The sequence below is a fragment of the Callithrix jacchus genome, chromosome X (assembly GCF_049354715.1).
Source record: "Callithrix jacchus isolate 240 chromosome X, calJac240_pri, whole genome shotgun sequence".
In the NCBI taxonomy this organism is placed as follows: Eukaryota; Metazoa; Chordata; class Mammalia; order Primates; family Cebidae; genus Callithrix; species Callithrix jacchus.
This window is the reverse complement of record NC_133524.1, coordinates 114,742,137-114,768,958: the sequence shown is the minus strand read 5'-3', so window position 1 is coordinate 114,768,958 and position 26,822 is coordinate 114,742,137. Positions and strand designations below refer to the sequence as shown.

Genomic DNA, 26,822 nt, shown 5'->3' with positions numbered 1-26,822 from the left:
CATAGCAAGTACATCATGTCAATTGCTTTTCATACTTCTTTTTATTCTATCTATTAAACCAGGAGTTGGCAAGCTTTTCTGTGAAGATCAGAGTTAATAATTTAGAATTTATGAATCAAGAAGCAAGATCAAGGATATTATATAGGTATTTACATGAGAGCAAACAAAATTCTGCAATTTGTTTTTTGAGAGGGAGTCTTGCTTTCTGTCCCCAGGCTGGAGTGCAATGGTGTGATCTTGGCTCACTGCAACCTCCGCCTGCCAGGTGCAAGCGATTCTCCTGCCTCAGCCTCCCATGTAGCTGGGATTACAGGTGCACACCACCATACCCAGCTAACGTTTGTATTTTTAGTAGAGATGAGTTTCACCTGTGTTGGCCAGGCTGGTCTCAAACTCTTTAACTCAGCTGATCTGCCCACCTGGCCTCTGAAACTGGGTGCAGGCGTGACCCACTGCACCCAGCCCATGTTTTTTACAAGTATGTATTGTGTTACTTCAGTTACTCTAGTACCTAACTATTGAGCATGGCTGTCTTCTTTCATTTAAATGGACAAAAGTTAGGCTGCATTGTGACTGTTGCTTCCATAATTTACCATATGTTAATATTTAATAGAGCTGACCAATTTAAAAATCACTGCAAGTGAGGACGGTAATTGGCCTATGTTGAGGCTTCTTTTTCCCAAATAAAAATATGCTCTTTAAAGATATACAGGAAAATATTCAAAAAGTTAAAAAAACAAAGTGGTTGCTTTTGGGGACAACATGGAATGGGGAGGAAAGTGAATGATTCCTCTTAAAAAAGCAAATCCTGGCAGGGCATGGTGGTCCACGCCTGTAATCCCAGCACTTTGGGAGGCCAGAGCAGGTGGATCACCTGAGCTCAGGAGTTCAGGACCAGCCTGGCCAACATGGTGAAACTCCGTCTCTGCTAAAAATAAAAAATTAGCTGGGCATGGTGGCAGGTGCCTGTAGTCCCAGCTACTCAGGAGGCTGAGGCAGGAGAATTGCTTGAACCCGGGAAACAGAGGTTGCAGTGAGCCAAGACTGCACCACTACACTCCAGTCTGGGAGACAGATTGAGACTCTGTCTCAAAAAAAAAAAGCAAATCTTGTAGAACTATTTGATTTTTTTGAAACTACAGTATGATACCTGTAATCCCAGCACTTTAGGAGGCTGCAGTAAGAGGGTCACTTGAGCCTAGGAGTTGAAGACCAGCCTGGGCAACATGATGAAACCCTGTCTTTTTTTGTTTTTTCTTTTATTTCTTTTTTTTTTTTTTTTTTTTTTTGAGATGTAGTCTTTCTGTCACCCAGACTGGAGTGCAGTGACACGATCTCTGCTCACTGCAACCTCTGCCTCTTGAGTTCAAGCAGTTCTCCTGCCTCAACCTCCTGAGTAGCTGGGATTACAGGTGCACACCACCACAGCCAGCTAATTTTTTTATTTTTAGTAGAGATGGGGTTTTGCCATGTTGTCCAGGCTGGTCTCGAGCTCCTGACCTCAGGTGATCCACCCACCTTGGACTTCCAAAGTGCTGGGATTACAGGGTGAGCCACTGCACCTGGCTGCAAAACCTTGTCTCTATAGAGCATTTAAAAATTAGCCAGCTGTGATGGTGTGCACCCATAGTCCCAAGTATTGGGGAGGCTGTGGTGGGGGGATTGCTTGAACCCAAAAGGTTGAGGCTGCAGTGAGTTGTGATCACGCATGCCACTGTACTCCAACCTGGATGACAAAGCGAGACCCTGCTTCAAAAAAAAAAAAAAATCTGCAGTATGTACTAGTACAATTTTGATTAAAATAAACAAAAGAAAACCAGAGGTACATTATGACCTTTCTGGAAAAGGTTTCCTTAATACTTTCCTCCACCCACCTTCAAGCAGGGTTAAGTGTTCCTCTTCTCTGCTCCCCAGAGCATCTTGTCCTCGACTCCCTTCTTAACAAGAGGGAGAACTTAACAAGATGTACTGTCACTGTTTGCTGTCTGTCTTCCCGAAGGAACCATGAGCTCCTTGCAAGGAAGGACTATGTATTATTCATTTCAGCTCCTAATTTTTATGACACTAAAAAGGCATTCGTTAAATGAAGTGAAACCAACTAAACCAAATGCACCAAAAATCACTCAATCTAGGCAAATTAACATCACAATGAGACACCGATCAAAAGTATTGACAAGAAAGTATTGATAAGGATGTGGAGAAATAAAAATCCTCATACATTTGCCAGTGAGGACAGAAAATAGTGCAGCCACTTTGGAAAACAGTCCAGAAGTTCCTAAAATGTTAAACATACATTTACTGTATTACCTAGCAATTCCACTCCTAGGTGCACCCAAGAGAACCCAAAACATATGTACACACAAAAGCTTGTATACAAATATTCCCAGAATTATTCATAACAACCAAAAAGTGGAAACATCTCAAATGTTTATCAACTGATGAATGGAAAAACAAAATATGGTATATCCATACAGTGTAATATCATTTAGCTAGAAAAAGGAAGGGCGTACTGAGAATGTTACAAAATGGATAGACCTTGAAAACATCATATTAAGTGAAAGGAGCGAGACACAGGCCGGGAGCAGTGGCTCACACCTGTAATCCTAGCACTTTGGGAGGCCAAGGCGGATGGATCACCTGAGGTCAGGAGTTCAAGACCAGCCTGGCCAACATGGTGAAACCCCATCTCAACTAAAAATACAAAACAATTAGCTGGGTGTGGTGGCAGGCAGTACTTCAGGAGGCTGAGACAGGAGAATTGCTTGAACCCAGGAGGCAGAGGTTACAGTGAGCCAAGATCGCGCCATTGCACTCCAGCCTGGGTGACAAAGAGGGAAACTGTCAAAAAAGAAAGAAAGAAAGAGAGAGAGAGAGAGAGAGAAAGAAAGAAAGAAAAGTCAGACACAAAAGGCCACATATTCTATGAGTCCATTCATATGAAATGTCCAGAAAAAAGCAACAATATAGAGACAGAAAGCAGACAAATAGTTACCTAGGGCTAAATATGCAAGAAGTGATGAACTGCAAATAATAGCTTCTGGGAATTCGTGGGGGATAGGATAAATGTTCTAAAACTATATTGTAATGATGGTTACATAACTCCATAAATTTATTTGTATTTATTTGTGTAGTTTTGAGACAGGGTCTCACTCTGTCACCCAGACTGGAGTGCAGTAGTGCAATCACAGCTCACTGCAGCCTCGACCTCCCTGGCTCAAGTGATCCTCCCACCTCAGCCTCCAAATAGCTGGGACTCCTGGCTAAATTTATTTTTTAAATTGGACACTTAAAATCAGTGGATTTGATGGTATGTAAAGTACAAGGCTGGGGGGGAATTCCTCAATCTATTACATTATTCCCATGCTCTTCCCCATCGGCCTTGGAGAGATGAGCTTTAAGCATACACCAAATTGTGCACTTAAAATCAGTGGATTTAATGGTATGTAAAGTACAAAGCTGGGGGAAAAATTCCTCAATCTACTACATTATTCAGTTTCTTTCTAAATTAATTGTTTTTCTTCAAGTAGACTACCTCTATTAAGAACTGTGGTAAGGCAGGGCGTGATGGCTCATGCCTGCAATCTCAGCACTTTGGGAGGCCAAGGCAGGTAGATCACCTGAGGTCAGGAGTTCGAGACCAGCCTGGCGAACATCGTGAAACCAAGTCTCTACTAAAAATACAAAAATTAGCTGGGCGTGGTGGCAGGAGCCTGTAATCTCAGCTACTCGGGAGGCTGAGGCAGAAGAATTGCTTGAACCCAGGAGGCGGAGGCTGCAGTGAGCCGAGATCGCACCACTAGCACTCCAGCCTGGGTGACAGAGTGAGACTCCATTCCCACCCCCACCCCCACCCCAAAAAAAAGGAAAAAGAAAAAAGAAAAAGAAGGAACCATGGTGAAGGAAGTTGCTGAGGCATTTCTGCAGGTTGGGGCTTGGGGCTGTGCTGCATACACATCACAGCCAGCATCTTAGTCTGTGAAATTGTAGGATGTCTTGAGGTGTACATGTTTCCAGTTGAGTGACCCCAGTGTGTAGTCTGGACACTCCCTGGCCTCTCTGGCAATTTAAGTGTGCGAGTGCCTAAGGCCTCTACACCAAGCAAGAAACTAGTCAGGTAATAAACTCCTTGAAACTCCCCAGCCCAGTTAACAACCAGGTGAATTGTTCTATTACGGCATATCCATGAAAATGACTGATCAAATGACTGATTTGATTTTCTTTTTTCTTTTTTTTTGGAGTTTGGGCAACTGGGTAAGTGCTTATTGGGCAAGGAAGTCTGATCAGATCAGCTAAGAGATACAAAGTCCATCCCGTCGGCCCGCTCCCCTGGGATACTACAGGGGAAAGCTTATCTCTCCAAGGCCGGTGGGGAGGCACAATGGGATTTAACAGCACCTCTCCTGGCTAGGGGAAAGGCTGGGACAAAGTTACTCCTGTGTTGCATTGCGAGAAGGGCCAAACCTGCCACAATGTCAGGGTGAGGTGTCTGTTCCCGGGGCCTCCCAGTAACCGGAAAGCTCACGCAGCTGCTCCCAGACTTTAGTCGCTTTCGCCGCTGCAGCCTCACTGTCCCGCCCGCGCGCGTCGAAACGAGCAGGCGGTGGAGGGAGGAAAGCAGCCGGAGCCAGCTCGGCACTTCGCCGCTCCCTCCTCGCAGCCGTCCGGGAATCCCAGGCGGTCCCCCACGACCCTGCGCGTGACCCCCTAGTCACGTAGCCGCCGTCCCTTTCGGGATACGCCATTGTTTCTGGCGCCCCCTGGTGACCGGAGGAGAGCAGAGCTGGCGCCGCCAGAGCTAGCCGTATGGTCCGCTGGACTCTACGTGAGCCGGCGGCGCAGTCTAGGCCTCTGCGGCGGAAATGGCCGCGTGGGTGGCACCGGGGCGGGCTTCGCGACGCCCAGGGAGCTGATCCAAGCCCGAGCTGGAGTGAGTGGAAGCTGCTTCCACCCTTTCCTCCCTTCTCCCAAAAGGGAAAAGGACCCTTGCGAAGACAGAATGGCCAGATAATTATTTGAACCTGGATTCCAGCTGCCTTGTGCAAAAACGGAAGAATAAAGCAGGGTTTTGGGGTGTTCGTTTGATTAAGAGGGTTTTGCTGATGTCCCTGAAAACATGTATTTGTAGCCCCGAGATTGTGAGCTAATTATTAATTCTGAGTATCATGCTCCTCTTCTATAAAATAGGGACAATAATGATGACGTGTTTGTGAGGATTCACAGGTGTTTGTGAGGATCAAATGAGATAATCCACCTGAAGGTTTTAGCAGACAGGTTAAAGCTAGTTGTTTACCTTTTAACTAACTAGTTTAGCAACTAATTCAGGTCTCGATAAACACCTTCTGGAAACGAAAGGAGTTTGACACTATATAAAATAAACTCGTGCCTAAGGTAAATTGTTCATTAAAAATGTATGTATATGGGAATTTAAATCGTCCGTCTCCAAACTCAGCCTGCACACTGAGAATCAAAAACCACCCTTTAGCATCTGCATAAAAAGGACTTTGCTAGTACCCTGTCTTCATTCGCATTACTTTTCCAGAACGTTCTCTGCAGTCAAATCCACAAAGACCCATCAACTCGTCAATGAACAGCACCAACATTTCCCACATTACAATTTTTTGAATGCCTCATTAAAATCCTCCCCTTGCTGCCCCACCAATCCTAGACTGTTGGTATCTCGTTGTTCTTACCCAATCCCAATTAAATCCCTGCATTGAAAGACCCACTGCTTAAGTTCAATTTTCCTTTCTCAATAAATTCTGATGTTACGTTTCCTCTCTGAAGCACCGCTAAAGCTTCACGAAGTGTTGTTCTTCCATAGTGAGGGAAGCAATAAGTGCAGCTTTGTCATATCATCAGGTGCATTTATGATATATCGGGAGCCAGCATTTCATTTTTATTTATTTTCGTAGAGATGGGGTCTTGCTATGTTGCCCAGGTTGATCTCCAACTACTGGCCTCAACTGACCCTCCCACTTATTCAATTAATGGTGTTAGAATAATTAGCTAAGCATTTGCATGAATTGTTTTTTTTTTTTAGAAGGTGGAGTCTCACTGTTGCCCAGGCTGGAGTGCAGTGGCGTGATCTCGGCTCACTGCAACCTCTGCCTCCTGGGTTCAAGTGATTCTCCTACCTCAGCCTCCCAAGTACCTGGGATTACAAACACACACCACCACACCAGGCTAATTTTGTATTTTTTAGTAAAGACAGGGGATCTCACCATGTTAGCCAAGCTGGTCTTGAACTCCTGACCTCAAATGATCCACTTGCCTCAGCCTCCCAAAATTCTGGGATTACAGGTGTGAGCCACCGTGCTGTGTCTCACACTTGTTTCATTCCCAGTGAACTACATACTGGCAAGCCTATTGGAGCAAGGCTGAATTGTAATTGTCAGGTTGACCTATATGATGTGGCTGGGGCCTGGATGATTTTATGGTGATATCTTCTTCGCCCCAGCCAGCAGGCCCACCACCCTCCAGCTAAGCTTGAGTTTCCTCCATTCATTCAAATCTTCGAACAGGTGCACTCACAAGAGTGGTATCATTTTCTTCTCCTAAGTCGTTCAGTTTTATGTTATTGTCCCTCATTGTTTTATTTTCAGCTGTGTTTCCATCAATTCTCTTGATTTTTCTAGGAAAAGAGTCATATTTATTACAATTTATGGTGAATATTTGTCAGCCAGTAAAAATACAGTGTTTATTATGGATTTTTATTCGTTTTTGTTTTTTTTTTTTTTTTTGAGATGGAGTCTCACTCTGTTGCCCAGGCTGGAATGCAGTGGCACCATCTCAGCTCACTGCAACTTCTGCATCCCAGGTTCAAGCGATTCTCCTGTCTCAGCCTCCCAAGTAGCTGGGAGTACAGGTGTGCACCACCATGCCTGGTTAATTTGTGTGTGTGTGTGTGTATTTTTAGCAGAGACAGGGTTTCACCATGCTGGCCAGTCTGGTTTCGAACTCCTGACCTCATCATGTGCCTGCCTTGGCCTCCCAAAGTGCTAGGATTACAGGCATAAGCCACCATGCCTAGTCTATTAGTATGTTTTTATGTTTGCTCAGGCCTTTACCCCCTTCCTTACTCCTCTTTTTTGACAAATAATCTTTAAGTTTGTTCTCAAAATTATCACGTTTGTCAGTAGAAAAAGAATAAAAACAATTTTATAAAAACATTTTATGTAAAACTCCCATTTTAGAGAGTACAATCCCAATAAAGTAAATTATACATATATCTACATTCACAGAGTTAGAAAAAAAGATTTAAAAGAAATATGCCAGGCTGGGCATGGTGGCTCACACCTGTAATCTCAGCACTTTAGGAGGCTGACATGGGAAGATCTCTAGAGTCCAGGAGTTTAAGACCAGCCTGGGCAACATGGCGAAACCCCATCTCTCCTAAAAATGGTGTGGTGGCACTTGCCTGTAGTCCCAGCTACTTGGGAGGCTAGGTTGAGAGGGCGGCTTTAGCCTAGGAGGCAAAGGTTGCAGTGAGCTGAGATGGTGCCACTGCACTCCAGCCTGGGTGACAGAGCTAGACCCTGCCTTCAAAAAAGAAAAAGAAAAAAGAAATAAAAGAAATATGCCAAAATATTCAAGCTTTACCTATGATTTATTTTTATTTTGCTGTATACTTTTATAATTATTTAAATATTAACTATATTTTACATAATTCTGTGACATTCTAAATATTTGACTTTTATAACAAACCTAAAATTATTCAATAAACTAAATAATTTTACAAAACATTCTGGCAGACAGAGAAGGAAAAACTTTACATTTCTTTTCTTTTTTTTGTTTTTAGAAACAGTCTCATTCTGTTGCCCAGGCTCAGACACCATCACAATTCACTGCAATCTCAAACCCCTGGCCTTATATAATTCTCCTGCCTGAGCCTCCCAAAGTGTTGGTACTACAATCATGAGCCACTGTACGTGGTCAAGATTTTTTTTTTTTTTTTGAGACAGGGTCTCACTCTGTTGCCCAGACCAGAGTGCAGTGGCATAATCAGGGTTCACTGTAGCCTTGACCTCCTGGGCTCAAGCTATTCTCTCATTTCAGCCCCTACAAGTAGCTAAGACCACAGGCATGCATTGCCTGTGGTTTTATTGAGCTGGTGTCTCACTATACTTCCCAGGCCGGCTTTAAACTCCTGGGCTCAAGCAATCCTCCTGCCCAAAGTGTTGGGATTATAGACATGAGCCACCATGACCAGCCCCAAGATTCTGTTTTAAATTCTATTTTCCTGAGCCAAAATTAGATCTTGGTCCATCCAGGACATTTAAAACCAACCTCTATCATCTTCCCAGTAGTAAAATTTAAATTCCTTTACTTACAGTTTTTTAAACAGCTTTGCCCTGTGCTTGATGAATAGGAAATTGGTATTCATATCTGCTTATTTCTCCGGCCCCAAAAACTAATCTTCCATTATGATACAGTTTTTCTAAGCAATGTCAATATTTTTACTTGAAATACGTATGGAAAGTTCACAGGCTTTGGAGCCAACTTATCATTCACTTACTGACTGTATAACCTTAGTCCTGTTACTATCTTTTGCTGAGACTCGCTGATCTCCTTTTAAATAGGATTAAGAATTCTTACTATATTATTGGCACGTTCAAAACATAGTGATTGAAAATCATATTTATTATCATTTTTTAAACTGAGACGGGGTCTCACCCTGTTACCCAGGCTGCAGTGCAGTGGTGAGACCAACCTCAGCTCACTCCAACCTCTGCCTCCCAGTTCAAGTGATTTTCCTGCCTCAGCGCCACCATGCCCTAACTTTTTTTCTTTCCTTTTTTTTTTTTTTTTTTTTAAAGTAGAGACAGGGTATCACCATGTTGGTCAGACTGGTCTCGAACTCCTGACCTCAAGTTATCTGTGTGCCTCAGCCTCCCAAAGTGCTGAGATTACAGGTAAACTGAGATTCCCGTGACTGGCCCTATTATCACTCTTGATTGTTCCTTAATAGAAGGAAAATAGCAAAGGGTACCCAAAAAAAAACATACTTTTCAAGACAGTTATTTTCTTTTTTTAAAAATTTCATTTAATTTTTACAACACTATGTGATTGAGACTATTATTTCCATTTGACACATGTTCAGATTGAAGAAGATGGTAGTCCCGCTATATGGGTCTGATGACATCTGGAATACTCTGTATAGTGCTGCTTTTTGGAAGAGAATAGTAAACTACAGGGAAACTGCAATAGATGATGAAAATGTTCGTGAAAAGGAATTGAAGTTAGGCACATTCAAGGAGACTTCACCAAATTCTACTCCCTGAGTTAAGCATAGTCTCTCAGAGATGTCTTATAATGTTAAAATTTATAGAGGAAGTTGGGACTACTAGCTATGATTTTCCTCAACTTCCCTTCTTAACATCTTCATACTTTCCCAAAGCCCCAGTCAAAAGATAAAATGAGCTGGGCACAGTGGCTTTCACTTGTAATCCCTGCACTTTGGGAGGCGGAGGCGGGCAGATCTCTTGAGTCCAGGAGTTTGAGACCAACCTGGGCAACATGGTAAAACCCCGTCTCTACCCCAAAAATACAAAAATGAGTTGGGCATGATGGCACATGCCAGTGGTCCCATCTACTCGGGAGGCAGAGATGGGAGAATCACCTGAGCCCAGGAAGTCAAGGCTGCAGTGAGCCATGATTGCGCCACTGCACTCCATCCTTGGCTCCAGACCGAGACCCTGTCTCAAAACAAACAAACACAAAAGATAAAATGCCCTCCTGGTCAGCTACCATCCCCAAACCTGGGTAGCTTCATATTTTTAAGGAATTTAGTGGATTCCTTGTATTTCTGTCTTTAGTGGTTTTTCCTTACTCTAATCATGTGAATATGTTCTAAAAATAAATCACTAACAAAGAAATCCTTTTATAAAGACAAATAAAGCATAGCCCCAGCCCTGAAAGAGCCTGGATTCTAGGATAGAGAAAAGACATGTAAAACATGAATATTGTGGATATTAAACACATGAGTAAATATCAAAACAAACATGTTTTTGTGACAGGTTCTGGTTTTTTTTTTTTTTTTTTTTTTTGAGATGAAGTTTCACTCTTGTTGCCCAGGCTGGAGTGCAATGGTGCGATCTCAGGTCACTGCAAACTCCATCTTCTGGGTTCAAGTAATTCTCCTGCCTCAGCCTCCAGAGTAGCTGGGATTACAGGCACCTACCACCATGCCCAGCTAATTTTTTGTCTTTTTAGTAGAGAGGGGGTTTCACCATTTTGGCCAAGCTGGTCTTGAACTCCTGACCTCAGGTTATCTGCCCACCTTGGCCTCCCAAAATGCTAGCATTGCAGGAGTAGCCACCGTGCCCCGCCTTTGTGACAGTTTTATATGTATTATGGTAGAAGTCTACATAGGAGCAGAAAAGGAAGGACTGGGCAACTTTCCCGGAAATGGGGGTTGATAAAGGAATTGTAATGCTTGAATTGACCCCATGGCTCTCTTTGGCTATATTAACCTGTCGCTGATCTCCCCATATTTCATGAGTTGGGTAAAGAAAAATATAAATTTAATGTCTCCACTTGCCTCTCATTCATTCCTCAAACCTGTGCCTAGAGGCATTCATATTTGTTGATAATGGCTTATCAAATGATAATGGCTTATGATAGCTAATATTTATAGAGCTCTTACCTGTTGCCAAGCACTGTAATATGTGTTTCACATATAGTAACTTGCTTATTTCTTACAACAACTCTCTAAGATAGGTACTGTTATTGTCCCCATTTTAGAGACAGGCACCTGAAGCATAGAGAGGTTAAATACCTTGACCGGTATCACAACTAGTAAATGTTGGGACTGGTCTTCAGATCTGGGCAGTTTAGCCTCAGGACCTATAAATTATTATCAGGTTTGTATCCCCTATGCCTCATACAATGTTGTTGAGGCATCTTGCAAATGCCCATGGGATTAGAAAACAAATGCACATAGGATGATTTTTGAGACAGTCTCGCTCTGTTGCCAGGCTGGAGTGCGGCGCTGCAATCTCGGCTCACTGCAGCCTCCATCTCCTGGGTTCAAGTGATTCTCCTGCCTCAGCCTCCTGAGTAGCTGGGACTACAGGCACGTGCCACCACGCCCAGCTAATTTTGGTATTTTTAGTAGAGACAGGATTTCACCCTGTTGGCCAGGATGGTCTCAATCTCTTGACCTTGTGATCTGCCCACCTCAGCCTCCCAAAGTGTTGGGATTACAGGCGTGAGCCACTGTGCCCAGCCATGGGAACCAATTTCTAATTGCCATACTCATGACCAAAAGCCTGCACAGCAGCATAGCCTCTGTCTCCTTTCTTTGATTAAACAAGACAGGGAAAAAATGATAAATTTAAGAAAGCTCCTTCTTAGAGCCTGAAACCATCTTCTCTTCATATTGATTTTTATATACAATTTCTGGGATAAGATACTAAAAATAACAAACTGTTGATGAGGATGTGGACAAGCACTCTCTCTCCTACACTGCTGGTAGGACTGAGGATTGACGCACTCGTGCTGAAAGGCCGACTAGGAAATGCATCAAAGGTTGACATGTGAAAATCCGTGGATCCAACAGTATGATCTGCTGAAATTGATGCCGAGAACATAGCTGGAGAAGGGTAAAAATTTTTATGAACAAAGATGTTTACCCTAGCTTATTTTTTGTAATAGTGGAAAACTGGAAACAAGTTAAAAGACCATGAGTAAAACTTGGCTGAATAAATTAGGCTTCATACTTGCAAGAGAATGCTCTGTATTTAAAGCTCTCGGTGTGCCTTCAGATCATTCAGTCTAATTGGAAAAAAATGAAGTGTGCCTGCTCGAAAACAGGGCTTGAAACACCGGGCCATCTGTGTTCTCTGTGTTCTCTCTGACCCTCAGTGTGCTGTTCCATCAGTCAGGAACTCTCTTCACCTGGCAAAACCCTCGTCAAACAAATATCTCTAATGTGGCACTCCCTCGGACCAGCTTGCCCTGACCTGTTAAAGCTTATTCCCTGAATCTTAGGTAGCATTTATCATTTTGTTGTAATTGCTTATATAACTAGCTGCCTTCCCCACTAGGCTTTTATCCTCTAAGCTTAGCACAATGTTATTGGGGCATCTTGACACAGACTTCAAGCATGCTCCCACCTCACTGGTTTGCGCGGGCTCTTCTCATTGTTCCTCCAAATAGCCTTGTGTCTTAATTGCTCCCCATGTTCCTGTATTTGCTCAAGTGCCATCTTCTCATTAAAGCACACCCTGAACAGCCCTTTCAAAACAGCACATCTCATCATCAGCACCCCCATTCACTCTTGCCTCCTCTATTTCTTTCCATCACACACCCCTCTTCTAGTATACTACATAATTTACTGACTTGTTATATTGTACGTTGATGTCTCTCCCCACCAGCCTCAACAACAGCAGACATTCTAGTTAACTGCAGCATCACCAGCTCCTGGAACGCTCCCTGGAACAGAGCTGTTTCTCAATCAATGTTTGTGGCTAGAATGAACAAAGTGCCTGGCACACAGTAGGCATTCAGTGAATGCCTGCCTTTGCTATTGCCTCCTACCTGGAACAAGTGCTGCCAGAGAGGAAATAGTCAATGAGAGAACAGTGCACATTGCTGAGCCACCACTCATCTAGCAGATGAAATCAGAAACCTGAAAGACATTCTATACCCATTGCTTGGTTCTCATTTCCCCAGGGTATCACTTATTAGTTGGACCATTCACTCCTAGCATGGCAGAAAGTGGGAAATGGATTTCTCTGTAGCGTCATCTATGTCACATTATCAAACTTTAGGTTTAAGAGTTTCAAATCCCTTGGCCGGACGTGGTGGCTCATGCCTGTATCCCAGACTTTGAGAGGCAGAGGTGGGTGGATCACGAAGTCAAGAAATTGAGATCATCCTGGCCAACATGGAGAAACCCCGTCTCTACTAAAAATACAAAAATTAGCTGGGCATGGTGGCACGTGCCTGTAGTCCCAGATACATGGGAGGCTGAGTCAGGAGAATCACTTGAACCTGGGAGGCAGAGGTTGCAGTGAGCTGAGATTACACCATTGCACTCCAGCCTGGGCAAGAAGAGTGAAACTTCGTCTCAAAAATAAAAAAAGAAAAAGAAAAAAGACAAAGAAAACAACAGCAAAAAAGAAATTGGTTCCCAGGACGCAACAGATAGAATGATTAGATATATTGTACCCATTAGGAAGGACTTTATAATATAACTGTAAAGACTTCTGGCTCTGGGGAGAGGCAGATCTGAAGTTCAATTCCAGCTCCAACCCTAACTAGCTGTGTAATCTTAGGCAAGTGATAATAACTGTGTGCACCTCAGTGTCCTAGTCTGTAAAATGGAGATGGTGAACATGTTACTTATCTGGAGGGAGCATTTGTGTGAGGCCAACCTAAGTTGTCAGCTCTGGTCTGCAACAAGCTGCTGCAGCTGAGGATCCATACATATTTCCTGCCGGGATGATAACTCAAGACCCAGAGCTAGTCTTGCTGCCTCCTTTTATCCTGCCCCTGAGAACCCTGGCAGTGGCAGGATTTCAAGGTTACCTGAATTGTAAAGGACTCTTCAGACCTGAGTCATACCTCCTTCCTACCATGCACAGTGGAACCTCTGTGTCACTCTGAGATCAGCACCACTCACCCCTCGCTCCCATCTGTTGCTAGGGAGAATCGTTGTGGTGGAGGAAGATGTTGCTAGTCTTGAGCAATCTGAAAAGATAGGGGTACCTCTGACTTGTGAGGGAAAGAGAAATTCCCTGGGAACATACAAACCGTGTGTGTAGGGGATAGGGGTGAGCTAGTGTCATTCCTGTCCGAGGAATCTACTTCAGCATTCACTAAGAGTTTCAAATCCCTTGGCCGGGAGTGGTGGTTCACGCCTGTAATCCCAGCACTTTGGAGGCCAAGTTCCCTTATCGTCCTATCGCCATCATCATTAAACTCTCAGGCACTTCTGAATCCACTTTTGTGCCTATCGCCAAGCTCAGTGTAGCTCCTGGAACCAGATTGTCACATCCTCAGATTAACACTGAATAAGCATTGTATGCATGGTATGGACAGCATTTAATTTTTCCTGCCCTTTCTTCAGTAGCAGAGTAATGCATTTTAGCAGATTCTAGTAGCTGCTGTTTCTTGAGAGTCTACATGGACTAACCCTGTGTTAATCACTCAAACACAGGATACACTTGGAAAAACAGGTCTTATTATCCTGAATTTACAAACCTCAATTTCGTTACATGTCACATGCAGATAATAACACCTACATGATTGGTGCCATGAACATGAGCGACATGTAAGAAGTATAGGCTTTGGGCCGGGCACAGTAGCTCAAGTCTGTAATCCCAGCACTTTGGGAGGCCAAGGTGGGCGGATCACCTGAGGTCGGGAATTTGAGACCAGCCCCACCAACATGTAACCCCATCTCTACTAAAAATACAAAATTAGCCAGGCGTGGTGGCGCATGCCTATAATCGCAGCTATTTGGGAGGCTGAGGCAGGAAAATCGCTTGAACTTGGGAGGTGGAGGTTTCGATGAGCCAAGATCGCACCATTGCATTCCAGCCTGGGCAAGAAGAGCAAAACTCCATCTCAAACAAACAAACAAAAAAGAGTATAGGCTTTGGAGCCAGTCCCTGGGAATGTGACCTCTGGCTCCACCACTAACTAGCTGCCTGACCCTAGGTGAGCTGCCTAATGTTCCAGGTTATTTCCTCATCTAAAATATAAAAAATGGCAATAGCGTATGGGGTTAAGATGAGAATTCAAGGAACCAATGCCATTAAAGGGCCTGATGCATTATGTTTGGCACACAATACGCTCTTGAAAACAGCAATTTTCCAGCCTGGGCAACATGGCAAAACTCTGTCTCTACCGAAAATTAAAAATTTATCCAGGTATGGTAGCCTGCACCTGTGGTCCCAGCTATTCGGGAGGTGGGAGAATTGTTTGAGCTGGGAAGGTCAAGGCTACAGTGAGCCATGATTGCACCACTGCATTCCAGCGTGGGCGACAGAGCCAGACCCTGTCTCAAAAAAAATATAACAATTTTAATGATGTTTATTGTATAAGTATTATGGAAGGATCAGGAAGAAGAAGAAGAAGATTCAGCAAGGGAGAACGAGAAGTGGGCATCAAAAGGTCACAAAGCGAGAACTGTGAGAGAGGGATGTCATGGAAACGGAGGGACAAGATGCCAGGAAGGAGGGAGATTGTGCAAAAGGGCACTCAGAGATTGGTTTCTTCTGACAAGATGAAATAGCAATTTCTCATCTCTTAGCGACCAGTGAGAATGAAGGCAGAAAGGGAGAAAATAAGCCCTTAGCTTTAAATGAAGGCTACCGACACAAAATTCTCTAAAAGCCTTTTGGGTAACTCTATTTGTCCGATCTGAATGCCCAGTCATCCAATTAGGAAGAATACATATTTCTTGAATAAAATAAAAGCCAGTGTCACACAAAGTTTTGCTTTTTTTAAAAAAAAAAGGGGGGGTGAAAAAGGATGAGTCACAAAACAGGTTTTCAAAGCAGTGAAAGCAGTGGTCTAGACCAAACATCCAAGCTCACTGAAGTGAAAGGGAAGGTAGTGGTATGGATAGGATTTATTCATTTTTCTTTTTATTTCTCTACTCCCCCTGGTAATAGAAAGAAATAACAGCATAATCTGTGTCTTTGAACAAATTATTCAACAAGTGTTTATAGAGTAAAACCAAAAACGTGAGCGGGAAATGGAACAATATTCGAATCTGGACTAGAAGAGAAGGGTAGATGTAACCCAGGAGTAGATTTAGGGAGGAATTAAGGGTTAAACCCTATGCAAGCTGGAGAATGTTGGGGGCCTCTGTGGCTTTGGGGCCTGAGTGGAGCTGCCTCCTATCTCGGGGTGCACAAGAGGCCTCTTTGTGCTCTGGAGAAACTGAGATTGCTGACAGGGGTCCAGAGATGCTCCAGAAGGATGCGAGGAGTGGCTCTCTTGAGTCTTTGCTCCTGACTCAGTTTTTGGCTAAAGGGTCAGAAGCAGATACCTGGCGCGGTGACTCATGTCTGTAATCCCAGCACTTTGGGAGGCCAAGGTGGGCAGATTACCTGAAGTTAGAAGTTGAAGACCAGCCTGGCCAACATGGCAAAACCCTGTCTCCACTAAAAAACAAAAATTAGCCAGGCACAGTGACATTTACCTATAATCCCAGCTACTCGGGAGGCTGAGGTAGGAGAATCGCTTGAATCTGGGAGGTGGAGGTTGCGGTGAGCCAAGATTGCACCACTGCACTCCAGCCTGGGTGACAGAGCGAGACTCTGTCTTAAAAAATAAAAATTAAAAAAAAAAAAATGGGAGGGGGATCAGTGGCAGAAGGGCCCTCCCAGTCTTCTTATGGTCATGAGGGTAAAGGAAGCTGAGGCTTAAGGCAAACATTGAACGTTAGGGGAGGAGGGAAGGGAGACTGGGCAGAGCACAGGAGACTGAGCCTCCACACTCTCCACCAGCAGCTGGATGTGTCTCCTGGGGTGGCAAGTCAGATGGCGGGGTCATGAGTGGAGCACGGGCAATAAAGCACTTCAAGCCAGGTTCTTGGTATGTCAGCCCTGGGAAGACTTCTTGCAGCGCCTGGCTACCTTGGGAAGCGCCTCCTTCCTTGGGGCCTCAGCCTGAACCCCCTTTGTCCCTACTGAGTGGACCATCAACTGCCAACATAATCAGAACCCCAATAGCCCTCCCTGGGACCTTCAACCTGAGGCATTTCTGGTACCACACAGCCCAGAGACTGGTTTGAAACCCTAGGATATATGATGTCTCCCAGGTTCCCCTTCTCAGTCAATGTAGTTATGAATTGACTAATCACAGCACTCTCTCCTCTCTGCTGCCCATCCAGCCCTGTGCTGCTCCCCCACACAGCAGCTCTCACTGCTGTAAAGTCTATCCTCTCAGCTCAGAGGAGCCCCTATTTCTGGCTAGGCAGACTCCCCAGGGGCTCCAAATCTGCATATTCATTTCATACTCGACCCCGACCTCGCCTTCAGTGCAATCATCTCCACCCCACTCCCCAGCCTTGTCCTGCCCGCAAAAATAGGGACCTAGGCACCTACAAAAAACATAGGGACCTTTGCAGCCTGAGGTCACACACAAGTCCTCTTTTATCACCCTCCAGGATGAGACAAGGAGGTGGTCCCTCTTTTTTCTCCCTCTCCCATGAATGCCCTTCTCTGCTCACATAGCGCTCAGGGCTGCCTGGCTTTCCGATCTCCATGTTCCTTCACATGACCCAGCAAATAAATTGCTTTTTATGCCTCCCTAGCTAACTTGGAGTCCGTGGGCTGCCGGGGTCCTCTAGTGCATAGCTTCAGAGTTTACAGGGGGAGGGTCTGGTGCCATCAGGAGCTGAGCCTGCTAACGCTGAGCTCCCGTGAGTGGCTGCTCTCTCTTTTCCTTAATTGGGGAGGGGGCAGAAGGTGGTGTCAGCCCACAGGAGAGATTCCTTGTTTTGACAAGGACGTCGTCCACAGGCAGCCACAGCAACAATGATCTAAGGAATCTGCCCAGATGAAGGAGAACTGCCCATCCCCAAAGTGAACAGAAATGGAGCCCCTGATATCCCCATTTGGGCTGTTACCTTAGCACCAGACTCTCCCATCCCGCATCAGAATCCTGGGTCACGGAAGAAAGCATTGGGGTTTTGTCAACAAGTGGGTGCCACGAGTTGGCTCTTTGAGGAAGGGACAGGCTGGTTGTGGGAAGGGAGCTCTGTCCTTTAACCTTTGGGAAATATCTCAGCCCATTTCTTTTTTTTCTCATTTGCAAAATGAGGTTGATTAAAAACCCCACCTCAGAGTACAATCCCCCTTTATAGATTTTTACTATATTTTCTTTTTTTTTACTTCCTAAAATAACAGCACAGACACATTAAGATAGATGCTGATATATTTATTTATTGACATAGAAAGAAGCTCACAACATATATTGTCTGGTGAAAAAATACAGAGTATAGAACAGCACTTATATTGCATCACTTTTATCTATACATATATCTATCTGGGTACATAGGTATAGGAACATATCTAGAAGGGCACTCATCAAAGGGTTGACAATGATTATATAAGGGTGGAGGGATTTGGGTAATTTGTACTTCACTTTTTGTACTTTTTTTATAGTTCAAAGATTTAACAATAATTTATATCACTTTCACAAAGAGAATAAAGCTGTCAAGGTAATGGGCACACACAGAAAACAGACCCTTAGGCTGCAAGGAGAAGGAGCAAGGACAGAGGTCAGGCTATCTCCCTCCAATGTGCTATTATCCAAGACCCTTTCTCCTCCACCCCAAAAGATAGCCGCTTGTGGATTAATTCATGCAGTTAGAAGCGGAAGCCCCACCCCACCCCCACCCCCACCCTCACCCCCACCCCATCCCACCCCAGTTTTCCCAGCGCTGGATGCTGAATATAGGTAAGGGTTTACTGAAACTTGGGGGCTGGTCCCTTACAGAAGCTGAGAGAAGATATTGTATCGGCCAAGGGCCCCTCTTGATCGCTCCATCTCGGTATGGGTCAGCTCCTGCAGGGTGATGATCAAATTCTCAAAAACCTGGGCCCTGTCACTCTCGTTGTCACAGGTTTCTTTGGAGTGACCCTCCTCACCACAATACGAACAGCGGAGAATGTGTTTTCGCTTCCTGGCTCTACGCATCTGCATCTCCCCAGGACCATTATTCTTAAAGCCAGAACCACCACTGGTGGAAGGAAACTGAGCCCTGGAAGTTTGGGGGGAATCAATGACCAGCACTTCATCCTGAGGTCTGGCCCTGTTTCTGAGGGAAGGGGCACCCCAGGGTGGAAGTGGAGGATCCTGAGACTCCACCAGGATCACATCCTCATCAGAGTCGTCATCGAGGGTATCATCAATCTCTATCACATTGCAGTCAGCACTGCCCATCACTATTGGCGGGGAGCCCTGAAATGCCACAGGGCTGACTGCCCTCTCCACCATCGACTCAGACCTTTTGGACCGCTTCCGATGAATAGCATCATCATCATCCCAATCATCTTCCTCCCTCACCATTCTGATTAACTCCAGGAAAGTGGGAAGCCGATCCTGCTCATCTGCATACATCCTGAGAAGCTCCTTAAGTCTGAGGCGGAGGTCCCTACTAAGGTCAGCGCCTAAAAGGAACTGCTGCAAGCGAATCTGGTTTGCATCTTTCTCAGCTATGATGCCTGCCTGAATAGCGTTCTGGAGCTGCACTTCTAAACGGATCACATAAAGGGAGGTTTTCTCCCCTTGTGCCTGCAGGGTGTTAAAAAATTTACCATGGGCAGTCATACTGCTTTCAGACTCCCCAAACACCAATTTCATGGCTCTCAAGAAATCTGCCACATTTAGATTAGGGTTGGTCGCCTGAAGCACACGCATGACCTCCCGGGCAGGGCCCCTAAGGGTTTTCATCAAGCGCTGGAGCTTTTCGTCCTCAGACATATTCCAATCTGGCAGGACCTCATTGACTTGGGTCAGCCAGTTTTCAAAGGTTTCTTCCCCCTGGGCTGGCACCATCCTCCCCGAAAACAACTTCATATTTCTCTCTGCCATGCTGGACATTATAGGACTGAGACTCCTCCCCAGGGACCTCATCATGGAATAGAGCCAAGGCGGCAAGGGTGAGTTCTGCCGCCGGCTTTTACCCACACGTGCAATGATGCTAGCCATGACTGACAGCGAGAGGGTATCTGAATATAACAAGAGGCCTAAGCTTTTTAGAAAAGCGTAATCTGCAGGCAGGAGAGGAGAGGAGGTGGCTCTGTCTTCCTGTCTCAGCAGGGGCTGTAAAAAAGAAAGGAGGGGGCTGTTAATAAAGGAGAGGGCTGCAGCTGCATTCTCCCTACTTGAATATCCTGCAGTACATTTTATATTTGCCCACTACCCTAAAAATAATCCCGCAAGAGATTGGCACTTACAACCACCCAGAGCTACCTGATGCCTGCGTGCTAGCAAGGTGCTTTTTGCAGCCACATCCATCCCTCCCACCAGTCCTCTAAGAGGGATGGCAACTGTTGCTCCAAATTCTAGGTGTAACAGTGTCTGGAGCTGATATTGGGCTCTCCAAAAAGAGTACAATGATCGCAGTTTGTGGAAATAAAATAAGATCTCATTAACCTCACAGTCTCTGTTCTCAACCACACCCCTTCTCAAAGTGTCCCCCCCCATCTCTCTCGTTATTTCTCAGATTCTTACACGAGCTCTGAAACAAGAGCACACCTTTATTTCCAGTCTCTTCAACCAGTGTTCTTCGTGAGAAAGCTCCTCTAGGGGGATAGGTCAACCTCTGTCCACAGGGGGTCGCAGATCCGGGTCCTCGAGCTTTCAAGATTGCGCCACAGCGGAGAAGGCCAGAGAAGGGGGGGTTAGAAGCAGCTTCACCCGTCATCCTGCTACCCACCGCCTCCGCTGTTGCCAGGCGGAAAATTCTCTGGCCCTCCTGAATATAAGCCAGAGACCAGCCCCCCCACCCTCCCAAGCATTACATTTCTCCCTGGAAACCGTCGTCAGCCTACCAGCTCTGCAATCAGCTGTACAGAATTCAAGTTCAGATGCGGCTTTGATGGCCTGCTACGGAGAAAAGGAATAAGAGTTGGACACACCCACTCACATATTCCTCACAGAAAGAGATGAGGAGATGCAAAGCAGGCTCCAGGCAAACAGCTTGAGATTCCTCCCCCCGCTACTCCTCGCCTCTCCCCCCACCCCTAAATCCAGGCAAATCCTACAGTATCCAGGTGAACCCCACCTCCTCCCTCAGCGCAGCCGGCGGGAGAGCGCTCCTACCCCTGCCTCGCAGTCACCGATTCTCCAAGCGGGGAGCGGCCCAGTAGTGGTGGGTCTTCCCCCACCCCTCTCCGCGCCGGGCAATCGCGCCCGCTTCTTTACCTGCGCTCCGCTCGTGAGCAGCTAGTGCTCCCGCGTCGCCAGCTGTGGATTCCGCCTTCTGGTCTACTCCACCCTGCAGGGGAAAATAAAGGGAGCCTCCTCGGCCGCTAAGCGACCAGGGGCTGCCCAAAGGAACTGCTTCGCAGGGCTGCCAGGGGTAGCCGAAACGAGGCAGCGCGGTTCCTAAGGCAGCGGCGACAGCTTTTATCCCTGCAGCTGAGACAAAAGAGCGTGACGAGTGGGCCAGTGCGGCCAATCAGCGAAGCGCGGGGGCGTACGGCTCGCACAGCCTTGGGCAGGGGCGAGTGTTCCGGGCAGGCTGGCAGGCGGAGGCGGGAGGGCACAGCGGGCCCGCGGAATCTCAAGTGCCCCTTGATTAGACCGATGGAGCCAATCTTCCTGTTACCCCGCAATTTGAGACTCTTTCTTTCTCGCCCAACCCCTCCCTTCTCCCGGGGCTCAGCTCTGCATCTTAGGCCAGGTGCATTAAACACAAAGTGGGTCCAAAATCAAGTATATAATAAAAGTTCTTCACCTTGGTATAGGGGAAAGAGGGAGAAGAGGGGAAGGGGCGGGAAGAGCATTAGCCCGTGCATTGTGCAAATAGGCTTTCACAGACATCTCCTCTTTTATGGTGAAGAAAGTGGCAGTATGTCCATTTAACAGAAAGGGGAGTTGGAGCACCAAAGCTCTCAACCGATACCCATTCGAGTATGGGTGCAAGACATCAGAGTCATTTGGGAGAGCTTGTTCAGAAATGCAGGCTTCTGGGCCTCAACTCTGGTGGATTCAGATTGACTAGGCCTAGGGGTTGTGGTGTGGTTTTGTATTTAGTATTTTTTTTATTGCATTTTAACTAGTGCTGCGGTTGGTTCTGAGGTGTAGTGAGGTTTGTGAATAAGTAAATGAGCCTGTCTCAAGTATCTGTCCACACTTATCTGTGACGAAATGCAACTCCAGAGCAAATGTGCCTACCTGGAATCCATGATCTTCCTGAAGTTTTAGGCAAAGATTTTGGACTCTGTATGAGGATAAATAAAGCCCCCCCACCCCCAATATATCAAGCCCTAATCCTTGAAAGCTGTAAATGTTACCTTATGAAGTAAAACGGTCTTTGCAGGTGTGATTAAATTAAGGCTTTTGACTTGAATTTCCGGGCAGGCTGAAATCCAAATCCCAAGTGTCCTTATAAGAGAGGCAGAGGGAGAGCCGTGCACCAAGAAGAGAAGGCAATGACCAGAGATTAGTGATGAAGTCATAAGCAAAGGAATGCTAGCAGTCACCAGAACCTGAAAGAGGCAAGGAATAGAGCACAGTCCTACTGACACCTTGAATGCAGCCCTGAGAAACCAGTGTTAAGCTTCTGGCTTCTAGAACTGCGAGAAATTAAACTTCTCTTGTTTTAAGCCACCAAGTTTGTGATAATTTATTATGGTGCTGTCTTAGTCTGTTTGGGCTGCTATAACAAAATACCATAGACTGGGTGGTTTATAAACAACAGAAATGTATTGCTCACAGTTCTGGTAGTTGGGAAGTACAAGTTCAAGGTGCCAGCAAGGTTGGATTCTCCTGAGGCTTTTCTCCTTGGCTTGCACATGGCTGCCCTCCTGCTCAATCTTTTGATAGTCATCCTCTCTGTGCATATGTGCCCCTGGGGTCTCTCAGTGATTCCAAATTTCCTCTTCTGATAAGGACACAAGTCAGATTGGAGCCTACCCTGAGGGCCTCATTTTCCCCTTAATTAACTCTTTAAAGGCCCTATCTTTAAATACTGTCTCTCTCTACAGTGCCTGGGGGGTTAGGACTACAACATATGAATTTGAGGGAACATAGTTCAGCCTGCAGCACTCCATTTTCCCTTACTTCTGGTTCTGGGAAAGCAAGTCTTCCTCCCTCATGTAAACTGTGGTTAAGAGACTCCTGTGGGGACTTTGGGGAGGTCAAGACCAAGTGCATTTGGACCATCCAAGTGCAAAGGAGTTGCTTATTCTTGATTCCTGATGCTTGGAAGTGAGTGAACAGTCTGATACCTTTCAGCTGCTGTTAGGTTCAGCTTCAGCCTACCAAGGTACTTCTGCTCCTTTCTGCCTTCTTATTTCCAACCCCAATACCTAGAATTCCTTGGAGTAAACAATCTACATCTAAAGACAAAGCATCTTCATCTCAGAGGCATGACCTTTCTCTTGTGGATGGAATACTGTAATGGTGACAATGGTGGGTGGAGGATTTTGGAGGTGCAGAGAAGGCAGGTTGCTTACTGCACACAGTGCAGGGTGATGCTGGCAGTAGCTTAGGGATATTCTTCAGACTCTTGCTTCTGCTCCCCAGTGCTACAACCTCTGACCCTGGCCTCTAAACAGAATCTTGTTCTGCATTTAAATTGGCTTCATCGCCAAATCAGGTGATCTGTAGTTGGACCTGGTGGCATCAAAAAGGACAAAGACTGTATCTCAGAGCTGTGCAAAAAATTTTGATTGTGTAAATGGGTTGGGTCATCGGAACCAAGTGAAGTCTCTTCATACAGGGCTTGGAGGAGCATTTGATAAATTGGCTTCATTTGGATACGGAGCATACCTTATCTCTGACCTCATATTATAGGAGAGGGGTTGTGGGTAAGGGGACTTCCAATTACAAGGATTCTAGCTCTGGTGGTTCTAAGAAGGCCACATTTCATTTTCCAATTGCCAAAATAAAAAAACAAAACCCTTAAAATCTGGAAGTTTCAGAGCCAATGCCTTCAGTTGAAAGAATAATAACTACCTTTAGTTGCCTTCGAACTCCGTGCCAGGAATTTTCCATCCTTATCTCATGTAAGTGCCTCATCAATCCTATTCAGATAGGCATTGTTATTTCACAAGGTTTCTGAGAGCATATGGGCACTTCAAACTTGGGCTTCGGCTCAGGCATATCAAAGACTGGATGGGGAGATGCTGCACATATTAACCTGGCATTCTAAGGGCTGTGTCACTCACAAAAGTTTTGAAAAGGAGGATAAAATAGTTATTTTTATACTAACGAAACAGAGAGTTTGTAACCAGCAAACCAAGCTAATGGAAAATTTGAAGTATGTACTTCAGGAGGAACATGACCTTAAAAGAAATGACTACGGGAAGGAATGAAGAGCAAAGAAAGTGGCAGTATGTAGGCAATGGAAGAGAACATTGGCAGAAAAAGAAATCAGAAAAACATCTATTTGCCTTTTGCAAAAAATAAACTTAAAGTATCATAAAATCAGAAAAAACATCAGGAGGGGCTTAAATGGATTTCGACATTTCTAAGAGCCTGGTATCATATTGGAAGTTATGTAGGTGTTTATTAAATTTACATTCTGATAAGGTAATTATATATCTAGTAATTAATAGTATGTGACTAGTAAAATAATAGCAACTGGATGTAAATTTCCAAGTTATTAATAGTAGGAAGGGGGAAAAGTTGAAAAATCAACACAAAACTGTCAATTTTTTTAAAATCAAGAAAGAAATATAAATGGGATGAATAAAAGCAAAAACTGAAATTATAGCTTTAAATCCAAATATATGAATGCTTTTATTAAATGTTTGTGATCCACAACATCAAAAAACCCAAGGAATCCCATTTAAAAGTGGGCAAAGGATCTGAATAGACATTTCTCAAACAGACATGTAAATGGCCAATCAATATATGAAAAATGCTCAACTATTCATCAGGGAAATGCAAATCAAAACCACAGTGACCCCAGTTAGCATGGTTATTATCAAAAGACAGAAATTAACAAATTCTGGCAAGGATGCAGAGAAAAGAAAACTCTCATACACGGTTGCTGGGAATGTAAATTATTACAGTCACTAAGGATAGCAGTTTGGAGGTTCCTCAGAAAATGAAAAAGAGCCATCATACCATCCAGAAATCATGATATATAGCCGAAGGCAATGAAATCAGTATATCAAATTAATACCTGCACCCCCAGGTTTATTGCAGCACTATTCACAATAGCCAAGATACGGAATCAAACTAAATGTCTATCAATGGATGAATGGATAAAGAAAATGGAGTAGAGATATACACGCAATGGAATACTATTCAGCCATGAAAAAGAATAAAATCCTATCATTTGCAGCAACATATATGGAACTAAAAGTCATTATGTTAACTGAAATAAGCCAGGCACAGAAAGATAAAAATTGCACGTTCTCATCTGTGGGAGCTAAAAAGTGCATCTCACAGAGGTAGAGAGTACAATGATTGTTATCAGAGGCTGGGAAGGGTGTTTGTGGTGGTGAGGGTGAAGAGAGAGTAATTAATGGCTTAGAGGAAGTAATAAGTTATAAGGTTCAATAGAACCATAGAGTGACTATAGTTAAAAACAATATGTTGTATAGTTCAAAATAGCTAGAAGAGAAGATGTGAAATGTTCCCAACACAAAGAAATGACAAATGTTCAAAGTGATAGCTATCCTAATTACCCTAGATACACATTGTATTCATGTATCAAAAGATCCCATGTATCCCATAAATATGTACAAATAGTATGGATCGATAAAAGGATTTTTTAAATTACAAAACATAAACAATTTTATGAGCTAAATGCTCAAGTTAAAAAATATCATCAAGTGGGATTAATAACTATAACTACATGCTGTTGAAAAGAGACAAGTCCAAAATATGAGGGTACAGGTAGGATGATAGTAAAAACATGGAGACGGATAAATCATGCAAATAATATATAATAGAAAATTGTATAGCTATATTCATAGCAGACACAATATACTTAAAAGTGATAAGCATTATGAGAGATTAGAAGGTTATTTCATTATGATAAAAGTTTCAATTCACCAGAAAGTTTGGCAAATTTGAATGGGTATGCACTGATAACAAAGCCTTGAAATATATAAAGAAAAAATGAATTTACTAAAGGAGAAATAAGCAAATATGAAACTAGAATCAGAAGTGTTACCACACCTCTCTCAGTAATTGATCAAGGAGACAAAAAAAAGTCTCTAAGGATATAGAATTTTTGAACAATATTATTAATAACAAACTAAGAGCCAATTTATACAACACTGGAGACAACAACTACAGAATACACATACAAAACATTCATAATATTTGACCATATGTTAGGCCAGAAAGCGGTGTCAACACATTTCAAAGAATTAAATCTGATTGCAATGCAAGTAAGTAACAAACAAATAATAAAAAGATAACTGGAAAAATGTCAGTATGTTTAGAAACGAAGACACATACTCTGAAATAACTGATGAGTCAAAGAACAATGATAGTGAAATTAAAAATATTTTTGCTGAACAATAATAGAAATACTCATATCAAATGTTGTGGAGCTGGGTGCAGTGCTGCATGCCTGTAGTCCCAACTACTCAGGAGGCTGAGACAGGAAGATAGCATGAACCTGGGTGACATAGCCAGACCCTGTCTCTAAAACAAAACAAAACAAAAAACCCCGCCCTTGTATCTGTAAGCAATGATGAAAAACCACAAGTTAATGAGTTAATGAATTAATTGTCCATCTCAAGATGTAAGAAAGCAAACAAAATAAGCCCAATACAATTTTTTTTTTCAGATGGAGTTTCGCTGCTGTTACCCCAGACTGGAGTGCAATGGCACGATCTCGGCTCACCGCAACCTCCGCCTTCTGGGTTCAAGCAATTCTCCTGCCTCAGCCGCCCGAGTAGCTGGGACTACAGGCGCGCACCACCATGCCCAGCTAATTTTTGTATTTTTAGTAGATACGGGGTTTCACCTTGTTGACCAGGATGGTCTCGATCTCTTGACTTCGTGATCCACCCGCCTCGGCCTCCCAAAATGCTGGGATTATAGGCGTGAGCCACCGCGCCCGGCAGCCCAATAAAATTTTAAAAGAATGATATGATAAATAGAAATTAGTGAAGTGGAAAGCAATGCTGTAACACATCAAGAATGTCCTCTCTTGC

General features: G+C 44.3%; 2 protein-coding genes across 25 annotated transcripts in view; both read right to left on the bottom strand.

Moving 5' to 3' along the window:
- The window catches only part of LOC144580984 (uncharacterized), a 94,757-nt gene extending 90,071 nt beyond the window's left edge, over positions 1-4,686 (bottom strand). For 22 of the 23 annotated variants that reach the window (XR_013531418.1, XR_013531412.1, XR_013531415.1 and 19 more), the window contains exon 1: positions 4,462-4,686. The gene's annotated coding sequence lies outside the window, so the exon portion shown is untranslated. Of the gene's footprint in view, positions 1-1,874; positions 2,839-4,461 lie in introns of all 23 variants that reach the window. The other variant, XR_013531430.1, reaches the window with a different exon arrangement.
- A 13,200-nt stretch (positions 4,687-17,886) lies between these two features.
- ZCCHC12 (zinc finger CCHC-type containing 12) lies at positions 17,887-21,073 on the bottom strand. 2 transcript variants are annotated; one of them, XM_035288534.3, is made up of 4 exons: positions 20,794-21,073; positions 20,523-20,577; positions 20,227-20,328; positions 17,887-19,791 (listed from the first exon to the last, which is right to left on the bottom strand). In XM_035288534.3, exon 4 carries the CDS (start codon positions 19,675-19,677, stop codon positions 18,457-18,459), a length of 1,221 nt encoding a protein of 406 aa, XP_035144425.1. In that variant the 5' UTR covers positions 19,678-19,791; positions 20,227-20,328; positions 20,523-20,577; positions 20,794-21,073; the 3' UTR covers positions 17,887-18,456. The 2 variants fall into 2 exon arrangements, with proteins under 2 accessions (XP_035144425.1, XP_008988061.3); XM_008989813.5 differs by having other exon boundaries at positions 20,896-21,073.
- Between the last annotated feature and the right edge of the window lie 5,749 nt (positions 21,074-26,822).

Coding starts and splice junctions, on each gene's coding strand:
- ZCCHC12 (XM_035288534.3), bottom strand. CDS start 19,677: ATGGCTAGCATCATTGCACGTGTGGGTAAAAGCCGGCGGCAGAACTCA.